The following is a 19988-nucleotide window of genomic DNA, read 5'->3' on the forward strand; positions in this document are numbered from 1 at the left end:
TCTTGTCCGTGCCGGCCCACAAAGAACTATCCAGCCTAATCCCACTTTCCACACCTGTAGGTTACGGCACTTCAAGTGCATATCCAAGTACTTTTTAAATGTAATGAGGGTTTCTGCCTCTACCACCCTTTCAGGCAGCGAGTTCCAGACCCCCACCACCCTCTGGGTGAAAAAAAATTCTCCTCAAATCCCCTCTAACCCTTCCCCCAATTACTTTAAATCTATTACGATAGCAAAATGCTGCGGATGCTGTAAATCCGAAATAACAACAGAAAACGCTGGAAAAACTCAGCAGGCCAGGCGACATCCGTGGAGAGAGAAACAGAGCCAACGTTTCGGGTCGGGGGACCCTTCGGCAGAACTTTAAATCTATGCCCCTTTTATTCCCCCCTTCTATTCCCCCCTTCAGCCCTTCCACAACTCGCCAAATGTTTCTGTGTGGCTTTGAACCCAGGACCTTTAACATGTTAAGCACACGTGATAACCATTAAACTGCAGGAACAGCCCCAGTAGGTTGTTGTTGTTGTGCAACTAGTATAAGAATAGTATTTGCTCACCAGGGTAGGGTCAAATATGTGGAGGCCAGCAGTAGGTCAATCCACAAACCTGCTACTAATTACCTCTCGCAAAGATAATATTCCCATTCTTCATTTTCTAAATGCTGAGCCTCGAGCATTTGAAATATAAATTAGGCAGATTTGGTGTTAATTCATCGCCACTGTGCACGAATTGGAAACTCCCCAGAATATATCAGTGAACTTGATGTGGCGGAGACCACAAAGGGACAATAAACACAATTCACTTTGTATAGCAATGCTGTGGTATGTACATGCTGGGTTAGGTTATTGGTGCAGGGTCCCTTTAAGAGCGTCGGGGACGTGATGACGTCGGTTGCGTGATGACGTCATAGCCCCTGCATGGGGCTGGGCTTTCAGACCGTGTGGAGATGTGATTAAAGTAAGACACGTTTTGTTTTTGCCTAAAGAAAAGTCTCAGCCTGTTGATTTCTGTCGATCCCAACACTGAAATAATTATATCTGCACCATGGGCTGTGCCCTGGGAGGGGGGAGAGAGAACCAGTACCAATGTCTTTGGAAAAAATAGCTCGCAAGCTTTTTGTTCCAGAAGTAACAGTATTTGATACAATTTATTCTATTGCACCATGTCTCTGTTAGAAAACAAAAATGTTTTTCCAGGTTATTTTTTAGTACGGCTGTGTTCCTTTAAGATGATTTTACGGTTCCAAACTTACCGCCAGTATGCATTCTTTCTTGTCTCTGAGCAGTGATGTAAACAGACTACTGAGAGCTTGGTTTGAGTATAAAACAAGGCTTTAATCAACCGTTTCAAAACCATGAGATTCTAGTTACATCACTAGTTCCTGGTTACAGAAACATCCTGAGCAAGCTGGGCCCACACCAGAGTGTTACTTCATGAGTCATGATAAGATTCATGACAAGCAGCAACTGAGATATCGCTGTTGTTGATGAGGGGCAGGCTAACAGTACAGGAAACTTTGTTATATCCGGCACCGACGGGACTGAGCTGTTGCCAATCTATCAAAACTGCCGGACATACCAGCGTTAATGTTGAAGCATACGGAGGTTTTCATCTCCGTATCTGACAACCAACACTGTTGCTTAGCAACAGCTTCAAACAGTCGGCCCGTACCTTGGAAGCGTCTCTGTAGCTTAGCAACAGCTTCTGAGAGACTTTCCAGAGCCTGACTGTTGGGAAAAAAAAGCCACGAGAAGAAAAAAAACCTAACAAAACAGCTCCTGATTTCTGCCGGTAGATCAAGGTTTCCGGACATACAACCTCCGGATAAACCAAAGTCTCCTGTACCACCAACCCATGTGAAATTATTTTGTAGTACATTCCTCATAGATGCCGATTTCCTCACCACCACCTCTCTCGACCCGCCCGCTGCCTATAATTTGTCACGCTGCTTGTCCGACATCCAGGATTGGATGAGCAGAAATTTCCTCCAATTAAATATTGGGAAGACCGAACACATTGTATTCGGCACCTGCCACAAATTCCGTTCGCTCTCCACTGATTCGATCCCCTCCCTGGCAAATGTCTGAGGCTGAGCCAAAGTGTTTGCAACCACGGCATCCTATTTGACCCTGAGCTGAGCTTCCGCTAACCCATATCCTCTCCATCATCAAGACCGCCTACTTCCACCTCCATAATATCACTTGCCTCAGCGCATCAGCTATTGAAACGCACAGCCATGCCTTTGTTAGCTCCAGATTAGACTACTCCAATGCTCTCCCAGTCAGCCTCCCATCTTCCACACTCCGTAACCATGAGCTCACCCAAAACTCTGCGGAACGTACCCTAACTCAGCTGTCCTGGTTTCCCATCAGCCCTGTGCTCGCTGACTTAAATTGGCTCCCAGTCCAGCAATGCCTCACATTTAAAATTCTCATCCTTGTGGTCAAATCCCTCCATGGCCTCGCCCCTCCTTCAGCCCTACAACCCTTCGAGAACTCTGCGTTCCTCCACTCTGGCCTCTTGTGTACCCCCAATTTCCAAACCCCACCATTGACGGCCGTGCCTTCAGCTGTCTCGGCCCCAAGCTCTGGAATTCCCTCCGTAAACCTCTCCGCCTCTCTCTCCTCCTTTAAGACGTTCCTTAAAACCTACCTCTTTGACCAAACTGTTGGTCATCTGCCCTAATATCTCCTGGTGTAGCTCGGTGTCAGATTCTGTCTGATAACACTAATGTGAAGCGTCTTGAGACGTTTTACTACATTAAAGGCGCTATATAAATGCAGGTTGTAATAGACCATATTTGGTCATCACACATTAACACTTTTGCCTTCCCTCCCCACAGTTATCTCCTCCTCTCGTCTCTTCCTTGAGGCATCAGCTAATCCTAGGCAATGGTTCTGCAGGTCCATTTCCTTCCTCCCACTTGCAACTCTGCAGCACCTCATCTAAGTGGCTATTTTTCACGTGAATCTCGTCAGTCAGTTTAGGTAGGCTACTTGACTGCACACTCTGATTTTCCAACAAGAGGTTACTGACAGCAAGTAGGAGTAGGAACACTGGCTAAACTCAGCATTTTGCACACTGCCATACTACCTGAAAGTTGGCTCTGGTTTTCTGAAAATAAAGGTTTTTCATACATGTGAATTCCTGATCTGTATTGTCCTTGATTCCAAAAATGCAGCCACCAGGATAGAAAAGATTCCCACCAACTGGAATCTAGATGAGCATATGTAATAGGTGATGGTAATTTTTTTGGTTTAATACATAAAGCTGCTACTCACATACCCAGCACTAGTACCCATGAACTTGGGTATTTGCAGTTTCTTTAGAAGCAGGATCTGAGAGATTTGCCTCCGCAAATGTAACTCGCCAAAGTGATTTAGTGAGTGCTTAAGTAAAAGACTAAATGGGGGAATGAGATTGAGTAAGAACTGAGTCAGACTGTAAGCGTGTATGAGAGTAAAGGGGCGAGTGTACGAGGATGTTACCGAGTGAAAACTACAGTGACCGAGTGAATTAAAGAGTTTGAGTGAGTGAATAAGAGTGTCAGTGAAAGTGAGTGTGAATCAATGAGTGTGAGTGAACACAAGTGTGTCAGTGAGTAGGTGCAGCAGAATGAGCCTGAGTCAGTAACTGAGTAGTAAGAATCATCGTAATTCTCAGTAATCGTAATCAAGGGAGCACACAGAAGGCTCCAACCTCAGTGCTCACCTCAAGTGGGAGAAGATGACGAAATTCTGTCCTTACGAACTGCCACTCGACTTATACAAGCATTCAATGCAGCTAAAGAACGAACAACTCGTTTGAGTTGTCATACTGCTCATATACTGAAATAACATAGGAGTTTCAAGACTTTTACAATCGTTCAATGTCATTTACTCGTGTTATTTATTGCTCATCATGTTTGTCAACTATATTTGTGTTACCAATTACAAGCATGCCTTTTCATGATTGTGCGTGCGGATTTGATAGATCGTGTAGGTAGTATTTGGTATTATTTGTCTAGTAAAATGTACAGGCTCCAAACGAACCTTGGTATGGGGCCACTCCCATGGCAAATTCTTTTAAGTGTAGTCAATGTTATATCGGCAAATGTGGTAGCCAATTTGCACAAGGATGAATTTTCCCAGCGGGTCCGTGGCAGGCGACGTCCGTGGCCTTTGGGGACCTCGCATCTGTCTCGATCCCGCCCTTCAACAAGATTTTACGTTGATTGGGCTTCTTAAGCCTGCCCTGCGAGGTTTCCGGCCAATTAATAGGAAGTGGGTCTGATGACATCATTTGATGACACGTCATCAGCCGGTTTCCTTAAAGGGGCCATGTCCAAATTGATTTTGATAGTTCTGCTGTCAATGTTCTGCAGCATTGATGTGCTGCAAACACTGACAAGCACTGCACAAAGGTGCACGGCTGCACCCAGGCTCACGCATGACTCCCTCCATGGAAGGAGTCACAGCACGCAGGGAGATTCTCTTCCTTTCCAATGGGCAGAAGACACCTCCCCAGGGCACCAACACAGCCTGGTTGCACATTGCACAGGATACAAGCAGGGATGTCATCAGGAGGACCAGGCTGCAGTGGCACTAACCTTTTAATGATCTCAGTGGATCACGAAATGTTACTGCAAAGCCACAATCAACCTCATTCTGCTGTACCACTCATCACATCCCCATCACTCTGCCTTCCCTACTCTACTCCTGCACATCCTTACTCACACCAACTTACCTTGCATCTCCACCCATCCCTCTCTATCTACATTGTCACTTCCCCATCTCACTCACCCTCATCCTAGTCCAATCATACCAATTAACAACACACAAGGGTAGGCACTTGGGTGTTTTATGCAATGTTCATGTGAAGTTTCTGTTAATGTGGTGTCAAACATTGAAATCTTTATTTTCAACACTTTGCCTTCTTGGACAGATTTGTGTGCAACTTTGGAAGTGGCTTAGTGAATTGCAGTGAATGGTGAGACATAAGGGTACCCCCCGCAATGGTGAGGAGTGTGAAAGGAATGGCTTGGGCATTGTAGGGATGCTTTATAGTGCTGGTGTGGGGTGGTGCCAACCTGGTGCATCATGTGGCAGTCAGGGTGCACAGCATCAAATGAAGTAAATCTGGCCATGGTGATGCAATCGCTGGCCTCCCGGGCAGCAATGTGGTCGGGTGCTGATGCCCTGTGCAGCATCAGGTGATTGCGGAGAAGGTTGGGGTTGCTGTTGGTGATGCTGGTGTGCCTGGTGATGTTGGTGTTGGGGCTGATTGTGGTGGGACTCTGAGGACCAAGGTGAGATAGGCTCAAGGGCACCGATGCTGATGTAATAGATGGCAGGTGAGGTTCAGATGACAGAAGCGGTGTGTCAATGGTGAGAGAGCTTGCTCCAAGGAGGTGACACTGGATAGAGAGTTTGCTCCAAACACTTCAAGCCTCCAAAAAGCTGAAAAGTGTATTCCAAATCCTGAAGGCTCCAGCCTCTATGATTTGAAATTGAACAGCTGTGAAATGGTAGCTTTTAAACCACTTTTGCAACTGTCAACTATTCACAGCAATGGAGAGTCATTGAGAACCCGACACACTTACCTGACGTGATCCCCAAGCGCCGGGAACCTCGTAAAAAAAATGGTAAAATCATTCGGACCTGGTAAAATTCTGCTTAAATACCAGCAGGCGGTTAAGAAGGCAAATGGTATGTTGGCCTTCGTAGCAAGAGGGTTTGAGTACAGGAACAAGGATGTCTTGCTACAGTTGTACAGGGCCTTGGTGAGACCGCACCTTGAGTATTGTGTGCAGTTTTGGTTGCCTTACCTGAGGAAGGACATTCTTGCCATGGAAGGAGTGCAGCGAAGATTCACCAGGCTGATACCTGGGATGGCAGGAATGACGTATGAGGAGAGATTGTGTCGATTGGGCTTATACTCACTGGAGTTTAGAAGATTGAGGGGGGATCTCATCGAAACCTATAAAATTCTGTCAGGCCTGGACAGACTAGATGCAGGAAGGATGTTTCTGATGGCTGGGGAGTCCAGGACCAGGGGTCATAGTCTAAGAATAAGGGGTAAGCCATTTAGGACTGAAATGAGGAGGAATTTCTTCACCCAGAGAGTGGTGAACCTGTGGAATTCTCTGCCACAGAGGGCAGTGGAGGCCAGTTCATTAAATATATTCAAGAAAGAGTTGGATATATTTCTTAAGGCTAAAGGGATCAAGGGATATGGGGAGAAGGCAGGGACAGGGTACTGAATTTGGATGATCAGCCATGATCTCATTGAATGGCGGAGCAGGCTCGAAGGGCCTACTCCTGCTCCTATCCTCTATGTTTCTATGAAGCAGCTTCTTCAGTATCTCAATTGCCTGACCCGCCGCTTAGTGCCGGGTCTGCAAACCGCAGGCAGGGCCGGCACTTGGGAAATGAACAAGGAGGCGGGTTCAGAGCGGACTTCCGTCCCGTTGTCAATCACTGCCATTTTGACAGTGGACTCGCATTCTGAGTGCCAGCAAAATTCAGCCCAATGTCTCACAAACAGTTAAGTGAGGTAAATGGCAGTTAATCTGCAAGGTTGGTTGAAGGAAGATCGGTGGGTTCGACATCATAAGAACTACCCTGCTCTTTTCTGAATAGGGCCCAAAAAATCTTTTCCATGCACCAGAACAGGCAGACAGTTTTACATAGAAGATAGGTGCAGGAGTAGGCCATTCGGCCCCTCGAGCCTATTCCGCCATTTAATGAGATCACGGCTGATCATCCAAACGCAGTACCCTGACCCTGCTTTCTCCCCATATCCCTTGATCCCTTTAATAGAAACATCCGAAAAGCAGCATCTCCAACAATGCAGCCCGCCCTCAGTACTACACTGAAGCATCAGCGTAGATTATGAAGCAGGACTGAACCCACAACTTTCCAATTCGAGTGCGATAAAATAAGCCAAGCGGACTCTTAATGACTAATACACACTGTATCTTTTATAGTATGCTTCTCACAAACTGAAAATTACAAATTAAAAAGAAAAACAAGTGAATCTAAATTTAGGAGGTATTTGGCAAATCCACTGAGAGAAAAAACAGAAAGAATTCAAGTAGAGCAGCAGTGGATGACATTTGACCTGTCAGCACCATCAAGACATACGTGAACATATAAAAGCCTCCCAATACGACAAACTTCCTTTCACAAAGAAAACAGACAAGTTTTAGGCTTCCCCCTCACCCGTGAGGTGTTTAGTTACAAACGAGTTATTTTGGAAATGGTAGCTCAACTTTGAGAGCAATTTCAAATGCAATCTGAAAATTACGTGCAATCTCATTTACAGGAAACTTTGTGCTATCCGGCACCGACGGGACGGCAACAGCTCGGTCCCATCAAAACTGCCGGACATACCAGCGTTAATGTTGAAGCATACGGAGGTTTTCATCTCCGTATCTGACAACAAACACTGTTGCTTAGCAACAGCCCCAAACAGTCGGCCCGTACCTTGGAAGCGTCTCTGTAGCTTAGCAACAGCTTCAGAGAGACTTTCCAGAGCCTGACTGTTGAAAAAAAAAGCCACGAGAAGAAAAAAAACCTAACAAAACGGCTCCTGATTTCTGCCGGTAGATCGAGGTTTCCGGACATACAACCTCCGGATAAACCAAAGTCTCCTGTACCGTGATGGTAAAAGGAAATGTTGAGCCAAGCAACATGTTCAGCCAGAATTTCTGCCCACTAGCTGAATGGGTGGATCAGGTATTGATCATGAAGCAGTGCAACCAGGTGTTGAAGCTCTCAGTGCTTCCAGCCATAACTGCCATCAGATACTTGAACCTCATCATCGGTCATATTTTGCCAGCTCTCAGCCTACTTAGGACAGGGGAAGAGGAGTGGGAGAGAGACATGAAAAAAAGGCACTGATAACCGTTAAGTATAGAACAAATTTATTTAGAAGTTGTACACAAAAACATTCTGGAATTCTTACTAGACATCAGCAAATGCAACAAAAGGCATCATTATAAAGATGGATCACACAGCTGATGCACGGAACTCTGCAAAACATTGCTGTTTTACTTAGTTTCCTTTATTAATTTTATAATAGAACAATGCAAATGTAAACATTAAATACCTCTGATTTGAACTTATTAAATAACATTAATACTGAACAGCACTGAAATCCAAAAGTTAACAGTTCTTTTTATTTTAGTGTTTCATTTTATAGATAGATATATCTATATATATATATAGTTTATAAAATGGTACATAATTGGTGAAAAAAAAAATGTACTGATGTCTTTGTTTCTTTCTAATTTAGTTGTTGGTTTGCATCAAAACATTTCCAAATTGTACAGTCATACACACAAACATCTAGATAAACTGAACAAAATTTTGCAATTTTTGACATTGAATGTTTTTTTAAACTTATAGTCTTATACAATATAAGGCTATTTTAGAGCCCAGCAAGGCGGCCGGCCCCCCTTCCCATTCCGCCTCAAATAACTGGCCATATCCTTGTAGCACAAGGTCATCGGATTCGCTCAGAACAGCTGGGATATATGCAGCTGCTGCTTTACAAAAATATAAATGGCTTTTATTCTCATTTACTGGCTTGCTTTATTTGCTTCAAAACCGCTTACAGGTTTGTTTATCCCTTCTTTCTAAGGTCGCCTCGACAACGGTTAAATTAAGGAAATTAGTTTTCAGACAATGGGTACAACAACAGCAGATATGCAAGATTACGTTTCAAGACGATGACACATTCAGGGGTATGGAGGGAATGGGGGGGGGGGGGGCGGGGGCAAGAAGAGGTACTGAAAGTGGTCTAAAGCACAAGCAGCGACCCAAACCCAAGTATTAAAGCTTGGCACACAATGTTAGTCATTTTAGAATAAAGAACATCATTTCCAAGCTTTCCCATTTTGAGTTTTATAGTCACCAAGGACTTTTGCTTTCCTTGGCAATTACTATCGCTAGGCTTTGCACTGCAGGACAAGAATAATTTGTAGATCTGAAATCAAGATACCAATCATCAAGGATCACATTGGTGTCAGCTGGCAGGAAGTCAATAAACCAAACTATTTCCCAATAAAATCTGTCTCATAAGGAAACTAGTTTGCTCTGGTCTTTTCTAGCTGCACAGATACTAGAGAAAGAAAGCTCTCACAGTACTACAGGCCCCCACCATTATGCTCCTTAAGGTACACTGTTTTATTAGGCAGCCCTATCTTTGGAAATGGCTGGTGTATTGCTACAGATTCAAATACTTCCCCCGCCTCCCCCCACCCTCATGAGAGGAAGACCATGAGAAATCAGCCAGAATTACCTCACGCTATAAGCACCCTCCAACACCCAGCCCAAGAACATCATTGGGAAAGGCTTAGGAACAGGTTAGCAGCTCACCATCTTGACAATGGAGAATGGCACATGATGCAAGGGAGGAGGGACAAAACTGATGCGCGTTACAGCACTGTAACAATATCCGGGTCCCAGCAAACCTCTGAATAGCACACACATTTCAGAGAACATCCAAGGATATGGCACAATACATTACAACAGATTCAAACGGTCATATAATTCTCAGGAAACGGGTGGTACCATTAGAACATATCACTGTCCCTCAGTCATAGTGATTTTCTGGAGTAAAACGGCTGAAAGAAGCAGATATCCTGTGTAAAAGTCTCTGCTGTGTGTGTCAAAGTTTGGCTCTTGTGGCATTAAGGAGTGGACTGTGAGCAGCAGTCCTCATTCACAATATCCCTGGTGTGCAACTTTAGTGCATCACATGTGAAAACTGGGAGGGGGGCGAAGAGTTCTACACAAAAAAAATCTGCCGCTAATCAACAGTTCTAAAGCAGCATAAATCAGGATGGAGTGAGAAAAAAGCCTATCGCTGGTACCTCTCTTTGCAAACTTGTAGAATTATTGGGCTATTAAGTGGACCACATGTCCTGATCAAACTCTCTCAATGCAATCGCTGCAATAGCTTTTCAGGCAAATGTAAGTTTTTAATGCTTTTAATATTTATAGCATAAAGGGAGTTAAAACAATTAACTTTCATCCATTGCATATTCACCATCCAGTGACGTTGGGAACCTTTGAAAAGTTGGCAGGGTTTCACTCATGCACTCTACAAACTGGGACTGGTCGCTTTAGTTCTTTCAGAATCTAACCTAATTTATTGCCATTTCACAAAGGGATAGTTACTTAATTATTGCATCAGCCAGCTTGACTCTACAAGGAAATGACAATAAATGACCTTTGAAAAAAAGTAGTTAAGAGTAATTAATCAGGTAAAGGAACAGAGTGGCGGAACAAGCAGGAGAGAACAAAGCTGTTAGGCAGTTTTTCCAAAAGTGCCCATTATCGCACTGGTTACTGTCTGTAACTCTGCTTTGAGAATGAATCAGAAACCAAACTGCAGGACAGTATGGTGTTAGACATGCAATGTCATTCAAGCAGAGCTACAGAAAAAACCTCAATATTTTGCAACAAATGGGAAGAAAAGGTTTTAACCCTTGTAATGTCACAGAGACCTTCATTTATGAATTAAAATAGGAAACTGATGTAATGGACACAGGAAGACCAAGGCAAATAACATTCAATATCAAAAACAGTGTTCATGGATGACTACAGATAATTTGTTAGGAGAGTCATGTGATAACACAACCAGTTATTATGAATTTGCCTTATAAAATCCTTTACTGTCAAGAATTTTAAAGTTTTTTTTTAAGTTCTCAGTGCATGCAAAAAAAATTGTCATTGGTAAGTGTCATTTCATCCTTCTAAAGCTAAAATTCTGTCAGCGGGCACTCTGCTACAAAGATTTTTAACGCATACAATTTGGGGAATGAAAATTAAGGCTGTGCAGAATTTGAATTTTGAATCATTGGACAGCTACCAATCAGCAGAAAGGGAATGTAAACATTTATTGAGCCAACCAGTGTGAGCACGGCACAGTCACCTCATTCAGATCCAGTCCTATATAGGTGGCTTCTATATACAGAAGACTTTTACAATCAATCACACATCCACTGAGATGCTTCGCTTCTCCGTTTAACACCTGGCTAACTGACATATGCATCGGACAAAAGACAACCAAATTCGACTGTGCTGAGGTTGTTTCGTACAATGGCAACATTACTGTACAAAACACCTACGTTAAGCCAGGCAGTGGGACAATTCCCTTGACCATTTGGAGAACGAGTATTTTAATTGCAATACATTTTAAGCAGCAAACTAAAATTGGTAGGTGTAGCCCGAGCATCAACCAACATTAAATCCAGTCGTCATTACCCACGGCATCAAGACATGAACGGGAAAATTTCAAAAACTAATTGTGATATTTCAATTTTTGATTCCTGTGGGATCAACAGAACACTTCAAAGAGCTGCCTGCCGATGCAGATCCAGCAGCAAAAATAGTTTGATTGGTCATTCGTTCTGTTGACACCATTTCTTTTCCAATAATATGGTTATCAATATCAAAAGACATACAGGTGCGTCAAAAAAAATTTAAAGTTATAAAAGAACCCAATAATTATATCAAGCCTCAACATTTTCTTATGTTTTAACCTGTACACTTCGAACGGGAAAACCTTCCCACATTTGCCCGTGCAGTCTTCTGACAAGTAAACTGAGAGGGTAATGATGTGCATTATAATATAGTGGAACAATAAGTTATACCATCTAGTCAAATTAAATTGTAAAATATGTTGATAGTGGCTCATTAAAGAAAACTAAAAATGTTTGTTAATTTCTTTACACAACTGTTACAAATTGTTTATTCATTTTTATTTTAAGGACAGTAACGTATGCCTGGTATCTTACTGCAAAAGTACGAGTCCACTATAACTAACAAACCCAGACAAAATAAACCAAAGCCTGCAAGTCAACATGTAAAAAGTGCTTATGACAGGCCACTAGAGGCTAACTACCATCACAACACCTCCTATATTACAGGAGGGATTCTACCTACTAGAACTGGATTGTAAACTATCCAACAGTATCAATGCTAAATGCCATCTAAAAGTTGAGAACTACTGAATTATTTTAGAAACTGAGCCTAATTATTTTTTGATAATTCAAATAGATATTAATTGCAAATTGCATATTCTAATAAACTCTACACACCTATGTAAACAGATTACAAGTGGCTCTTTGAGAGTTTGTCGATGAGTGCACTGTGAGGGCTCATTTCCAAGAGTTACATTACACTGTTAATACTGCATGTAAAGTTTTGAGGTCTGTAAAGGGATACGGTGAATCTGCAGCTAACAGTTGAACACCTCAAAATAAAAATGATTACGACCAATATCAGATATACCCCCGAAGGGACCAGTATTGGACAAAACATATTTTTATTGCTTCAAGAACTGATACTTTGTGTAATTTTTGGTTAAATACCTATGTGGTATTCAGGGGAAATGCAGATGATCAACGGACTGCAGTATAATGAGGATGCTTCCCATTGGCTTTTTAAAGGTTTTCCCAGATTTTTCACAAATCTTTGCAGCGTTTCCTTAAACAAGTGCGAAACCACATTTCCCTGAAATAAAACTTCATGAAAAACACTGCAAAAACAGGGATTTTTTTAAAAATAAAAGCATCCTCAAAAACCTGCCACGAGGAAAAATTCTTTCAAAGATCTCAGATGTCAACCCTCTGAACAACCCCAGCGTCTCGCTGACTTTAAAAAAATAAATTGTGATAACTTTTCTCTTCAGGATAACAAAACTTACTTTAAGTCTAGCAGCGTTACTTTTTGTGGGCTTGCTACTGCTTTTTCCATCACCACTACCAAGGCTGGCTGCCTGACGGCCCATCAGGTACGGTTACGCTGCTGGGCAAAACGCTCGTCTGTTTAAAACAAAACCCGCGCGCTGTATAAGGCCACCAACTGGAGTAAGGATGCCCAAATTAAAACAGTTGACATATCTGGGGAAAAAAAAGACAGCATAGTTCCAACTTGGTGGACAAACCATAAACCAACCTAACCACCAATTATATATCAAAGTCTCCCTCCCCCTTCACATTTGCACCTGGCTTGAAGTAAGCCATTGTACTAATCTTGGGTATAAAGCCAGTTATTCTTCCATTAATAATTTTTTTATCCAACAAAAATAAAATAACTGTTTAGTGTGGATTACTACTTAGCCAATTAATCTTTTCAATAACCTTGGTCTAGGAAGTGGCCAGCTATATTCATTTGGTACAGGGCCATTGACATTGCATTCAAAGAATGAAAACATTGGGAACCAAATCCGTGCTCTTCGGCTCTGCTGATATGCTCGAGTATTGGCTAGTGTGTGGTAATACAAAAAGAGTCTTGTGGTGATATAAAATGCGATGAAGACATCAATTGAGTAATGTTCATGTGCAGCAAGGATGAAGAAGATCCCAAACAGGTTCAGTACCCAAGACAAGGTGTGCAAGAAGTTCCAGCTTCTTGGCGTATCTAAAAAAAAAAGGAAACATTAAGAGTTGCATTTAATTTTCAATTTCAGCTCCAGCATCCTTAAAATTCAAACAAATATAGTGTCAAATGCAATACTGATCTTGAGAAATCATTTTGCAGCCCTTCATACACTAATAATCTGCTCCAATTTCGAAAAATCTCTGGATTAAACTTTACCTAAAATCATAGAATCATACAGCGCAGAAGGATTTGGCCCATTGTGCCTGTGCCGGCTCTGAAAGAGATATCCAATTAGTCCCACATCCTGCTCTTTCCCAACAGCACTGCAAATTTTTGCTCTTCAAGTATTTATTCAATTCCCTTTTGAAAGTAACTATTGAATCTGCTTCCGCCCCCCTTTCAGGCAGCGCATTCCAGATCATAAATCGCTGCGTAAAAATATTTCTCCTCATGGTGCCTCTGGGTCTTTTGCCAATTAGCTTAAACCTGTGTCCTCTGGTTACTGACCCTTCTGCCACTGGAAACAGTTTCTCCTTATTTACTCCATCAAAAACCTTCTTGATCACCTTTATTAAATCTGCCCTACATTTCTCTGCTCTAAAGAGAATAGCCCCACCTTCTCTAGTCTCTCCACATAACTGAAGTCCTGCATCCCTGATACCTAATTAAATTCAGTATTAAAAGTCATCACTATCCCATCGGTTTTATACTGACACCACCTCAATGGAAGCCAGAAAAGAGGCATGTGCATAACCAAACATGTGTTGCTACAAAGTCAAGCCTCACAAATGTGTGCAACAAATTCTCCTGCTCTCTATCCTAAACCTCTTGGGGTAGAGTTTCCGCTTTGGGCGCAATCGGCGATTCCGGCGCAAATTACGCCCCTTCTGAAATGTCCCCCCCCCCCCCCCCCCGCCGGGTTTCCACTGAAGCTCATTTGCATATCACCGAACACAAAGTGGTAACTTGGTAAAGTTTGATTAATACAGCTGAAAATGGGTCGATCACAAAAGATAAGCATTTTAAATTAATGTCAATCCACGACCTATGGGCAACCCGATTTTAAATGACTGAAAATGACTAAACAAAATATACAAAACTATTTTCTAGTTAGATTGGGGTACACAGGTAAATTTTTTAAAAATTCATTCCAAACCTACCTACTAGTGTCCTTGCACCCAAACGATCCAGCTTAATTTTTAGAGCCTCTTGGAAGTCCCGCAAACGAGCGCAATTAGCAGAAACTCCCAATGGTGATTAATTCATCCTTAGAGCGCGGGCTGTTTTGTGGGCGGGGCCTGCTTCTAGCGCGATGTTTTTCAAACTAGTGCAAAAGATCGCGGAAACTCGAGTTGCGCTGAACACAATTTGCGCTTAAAATTCCGCGATCTTTTGCGCCGGTTACGCTGATATCGGGGGAATTGCGCCGAAAAACCAACGCAATCAAGCGGGAACTCCAGGCCCATGTATTTAATTTTAGTTATCCATGTCCCCTTATTCAAATCCCCCTCAATCACTGTAAACGGGTTATTTCCATGTACTCTGTCCCATTCCTTCATAATTTTAAACACCTCTATCAAATCACCCCTTAATCTCTTCTAGTGTTCTAATGTCTCAACTGTTTTGTCGTACTGTGATTTAAAATTGCCCAATTTCATGCCTGCATACTGTTTTCAGATGCACTCATTATTAAATACATTCAAGTATTATTGCTACTGCACATTCAAGTAAACCTACTCAGTTATTGGGTCTACAACACACAAGCTCCCGATGATCATCTCTCAGCTATCCAGCTGTTTGCTACAGTGATGGTTTCAAATTACAAGCTGTTACTCAAAGCAATTTACAAATAGATACAAATACACAAAAATGAGGCTTGTGACAAAAATAGCAAATCTGATTTGCCAGATAATCTAAAGACTAGAAGTTCAAGGATGAATGAGTTGCAGGGGCTGTGTGGGCTTTTTGATCAGACATTCTACTTCTTGCATACTACATTATTTCAGATGTACATAAAATCAAAGTTTTTAAAAATCCAGTGTATTAAACCATTAAAACAGGGTCTTATTAGCTGAAGGTTATTCAGTCTGTGAGAACAGATTTGCAAAACTGTAAATGGGACAGGATATAATTTCACAGTAGAAATATCACTGCTCCAATTATTCACCAGAGTCTTTGATAGACAAAATGTGGTGCGAGATGTTGTCTTATTGCAAAACCTGCCAACACAATCTCAAAGGTTTGCAGTTTTCACAGAAAAATGGATCTACCAATAGATGGGATTGTTGAACATGGCCCTTCAAAACTCTGGTAATAATCCTGAAAATCCCATATTCTCAATAAAAGCAGAATGCGACTTATTCCACCACCATAAACAGTGGCTCTGACATTCTCTTTCTGTGCGACATGAATCAACCTCTCAGCCCAAGAAAGATTACATTCAATTTATGCTGGTTGCATTTTATTTTTCCGTGGTAACCAACATATGCAAGAGCCAAATTTGGGAAAATAAAGAACTTACATTTGAACAACATCTCAAGATATCTCGCAGGACATTCTGAAGCGCTTCACATAAAATGACGCGCTGTTCCTCTGTAGGCAAATACAGCAGCCATTTTGCGTACAGCAAGATCCCACAACAGTAATCAGTTACTCTATCTTTAGTAGTGTTGGCTGAGGCAGAATTTTGGCCAGCACACCAGGAGAGCTCCTTGCTCTTCTAACAGTGGCGTGGGATCTTTTAATGTGAACAGAATGTTGGTTTAATTCATCATCTGAAAGGCTAACTTGAATGTACAAGCATCACTAGGCAATATACATGGGCCGTTACACTTACTCTGACTAGGAAATTGCTATTCTGGTTCATGGTCACTGAGCACTCTTTTTATGTGAATATTTTTTGATTACAAATTTGTTAAGCGTGGATCTACCTCAAGTGGAATCCACTTAATCCAACTTGTTCCTTAATGAGCAACTGAGATAAAGGGGGTTTAGCAACGAGGTGAAAGCTTGATCGCTATCCAGCATCTAATGCGTGGCTCAGGCCAAGGCTGGCCAGATGCTAATTAGTGTTCAGGATGTGGATTGGCTGCCCGGGATGCCTGCAAGAACTGGCACAGAGTTGCAGAGTTTCTCATGGCGGGCACGGTCCACAGCAATGACTGTGGGAGAGGGTGACGGACAAACAGGGAAATATATTCTGCGGCCTGCGTTGAGGTCTTCTTGTTCCTTCAGTGCAGTGATCACATTAAAGCTGTGTGTGGAAGTTCTGGGTTATGGGCAGTGTTAGGAGAGTTAGTGAAGTGCCTTTATGTTGTTCCCATCAAACAAACTCAAAAATTAACCGTAAGATCTTCTTTCCTGTCCATTCTTAAAACATTTTTAATAAGAGTCTGCATTAGGGAAATGTTTTATATCATTATAGCAAGTCAAACGGACAAATTAACAAGTTTTAGTTAATATTGAAACAACCGCCTCGACTGCTGTTTTCCCATTTGCCTTTGTATCTACTTTTAGTGTAAAGTTCAAGTAATTGGCAAATGCGCAAGTGCAATAACTGTCCTGAAATTTAAACTGTTAGCTTCCAAGCTCAGTGCGAGGAGAAGGGAAGATCACACAAGGGCAACCGGGGTCCATAAAAATCACATAGCAGGGCCAGGGCGGTAGGAGGCCTGGAGCAAGTGGCAACAAGCCTGAGGGTGGCTGGGGACCCACGATGGAGCAGGCCATAAACAGGCCTGGGAGATCAGGAGGCGGCCAGGGAGCAATGTGGTGGATCAGGCAGCAGGCCCAGTTAGAAGTGGGTGAGCCCCACAATAGCAAGCATGGGCAAACAGCAAGCGGGAAGGATCCAAATAAAAGTTAAATGGCGAATAAATTTAAAACTCGCATGCAGGACCATCTAAAGGAACACCTAGGAGATGGAATTTTGAGGAGCAGCAAGGTCACCAAGCATTTTGAGTATTGAAAGGCAAATATAAATACATTATGCATACCTTAGTCACAACTTAAAACAATTCCCAAGTGTGACAGAAATAGTGTGATACAACCTTTCTGTAAGCACAGGAAGTGGTCTCACACACACACACTGGGCGAGGTACAAGGATTGGTGATATTCCGCCAACCCCCCCCCCCCCCCCCCACAATTGGTAAATATGCTGAAACTCTCAAACTAGGCTCAGACCTGAAAAATGTGCACTTGGGTGAGGTACCAAGGGCACCAGTACTCATAGAACCACTCAGCAGTCAATGCCCAAAGGGGAGTAGGGGAGAAATGTGGCAGAAATGTAAGGGGGGGGGGGGGGGTGGAAAGAAGAGAATGCAATTTGGAGTTATAAATGGGTAACTGTATTGATGAACCTGCAGAACCAAATAAAACACACTAGAGGCGCAAAAACAGAAAATGCTGGGAACACTTTTCGGGTGTGGACCCTTCAGAACATTTTGATAAAGGTCCGCATCTGCAACATGAACTCCTCTGTTCTCTCCGCAGAAGCTGCCTGACCTGTTGAGTGCTTCCAGCATTTTCGGTTTGGTTTCAGATTACCAGCGCCTGCAGTTGTTTCGATTTTTCTTTACACTAGAGGGCACTCTTGTTTCAGAGCTCCCACAGAACAATGATTAAAAACCCCACCGATCCATGCTACGCAGACACTATAATGAGCAGTACACAAAATAATTAAATTTTACACTGCTAGATTTACAGAGCCAAAGCAAAAATGTTTCACTAATTCAATTCACATTATTTTGCCTGATGATGTCAAGTTACTTTTTATATGAAATAGAGATGCCGATTCAGGAATAAATGCTTGTTAGTTACTGTGCACATGCATTTATACTGCAACTTTTGCAATGTTGCACTTTCTGCTATACTGCAACACTAAAATTGCACTGTAACTCCAGAATCAGATCCTGAGCTGACGCCAGAGAGAAGGGACGGGATACTACCTTCTCCAGGCTCATACTGCTTGGGATTGTAACCACACAAAATACAATTTCAGTGCAGTGTCACACTTGGGTTTTATAAAGTGCTCCGGGATTCTGTTGTAGCAACTGGACACTTTCTAAACCCATCTGGTGTTAATTTAAATGCTTAGAGAGTGCAAACATAGCCACCCACACTCTATAAACATTTAAATTTGAAACCGCTGGAAGTCAGCTCTGCACATATGCAAGCACACACAGACAAAAGCTCTGCCCTGAGCAGGAGACCTGCAGCTCCAGCCAGCCAGTTAAAAACATTGTACTGCATGGCTGGAACCAATACTATCGCTACCGGTCCCAAACTGGTAGCTGCAGTCTAAGTGCGCCATTATTCAGCATTGGAGAGTTTTGAATCTCCTGCCTAAAACCTGCAGAATTTATCACAGAGTGGAAATTTTGAGTTAGAAGATTGTCTTGGTTGGTAGCGCAAAACAGGCAATACAGCGTCGTCCACCATTACACGCCCTGCCCGACATTCCACTCCACTGACTTCACTATTGGGCGCGGCGTATAACAGGCAGCTGATGGGACACCGTCTTACTTTGTGGGCCTGCCCAAGCTGAATTTCTACCTCTTCAAGCTTTCCTCAGAAAATAAACTCAATTATATGACAACTAAGTAGAATTACATAGAATTTACAGCACAGAAAACAGGTAATTCCAGCACAACTGGTCTGTGCCAGTGTTTATGCTCCACACGAGCCTCCTCCCACTCTACTTCATCTCACCCCGTCAGCACATGCTTCTATTCCTTTCTCCCTAATTTGGAACTTTAGTCTACAGAACTAGCTTGTGAAGAGTTAATTATGGGAAGTGAATTTAATTTGATAAGCATTTATATACACACACCAGTATTTATTCAGGGAATACAGTGCACTGAAAGACATTGTTCCCCTCATAAAACAAAAAACACGGTTATTTTGAAAGTTGTGGAAAAAATGTTTTCAAAAAAACTTCGTAGTTAGAGGCACATGACTGTAGTGCAATGAGCTGTCGGTAGGTGTTGTGTGTCATTAGAAAGAGTGTATATAATTCAACAATTGCACCAGGCCTTCTTTAAACATGAGACTTATGAAGTAGCATTTAATGTTTACTCATTCACAAGTAAATCCATTACATGGACCTTCTTATTTAAAAAAAAATGAAATCCTTCACATGCTTGTTTCCAAGATCTTAGTCACCAGTAAGTTAAGGGCTTACACAATAGCTTGAGTCATTGCACTAACATCACCGCTGATAGCAAATCATTGCCCTTTTCTTAATAAATGTCTTCGCCCTATTATGGTAAACTCATGACGGTTACGAATATTTTTATACTTACATTCTGTGACAAAGAAGTTAAGCATAGTAATGACAACTGTGTGGCCACTGAACATGTAGTCTCCACAAGTATGCACGCCCGTTAACGTCATTCCAAAGCCACTCCAAATTGCAATTGCCCGTTGAAACTTGGCCCACATGTCTCCATACAGCTGAAAAGAAAACATACATTGTTGAACAAAGGCCACTGGGTAGTGCATACTATCAATTTTAATGCAGAAATATTCACCTAGACAAAAAGAAATAAAGATTTGTATATGTACATAAGGGCATGAGATTAGTCTGCAATATTTATGTTTAAATAAACCTT

At 42.3% G+C, this 19988-nt stretch overlaps 1 protein-coding gene across 2 annotated transcripts in view; it reads right to left on the minus strand.

Moving 5' to 3' along the window:
• Positions 1-7889: 7889 nt before the first annotated feature.
• Positions 7890-19988, minus strand: part of LOC147098584 (sphingomyelin synthase-related protein 1-like) — a 57206-nt gene continuing 45107 nt past the window's right edge. The window contains exons 5-7 of one of the 2 annotated variants that reach the window (XM_085970440.1): positions 19680-19830; positions 13136-13415; positions 7890-12895 (exon numbers count right to left, since the gene is read on the minus strand). In XM_085970440.1, coding sequence (XP_085826566.1) covers positions 12793-12895; positions 13136-13415; positions 19680-19830 — 534 coding nt within the window. In that variant the 3' untranslated portion in view covers positions 7890-12792. Of the gene's footprint in view, positions 13416-19679; positions 19831-19988 lie in introns of both variants that reach the window. The other variant, XM_085970441.1, reaches the window with a different exon arrangement.

Source organism: Somniosus microcephalus, chromosome 29 (assembly GCF_052327205.1).
Source record: "Somniosus microcephalus isolate GS21.2 chromosome 29, FLI_Smic_1.0, whole genome shotgun sequence".
NCBI classification, from domain to species: domain Eukaryota; kingdom Metazoa; phylum Chordata; class Chondrichthyes; order Squaliformes; family Somniosidae; genus Somniosus; species Somniosus microcephalus.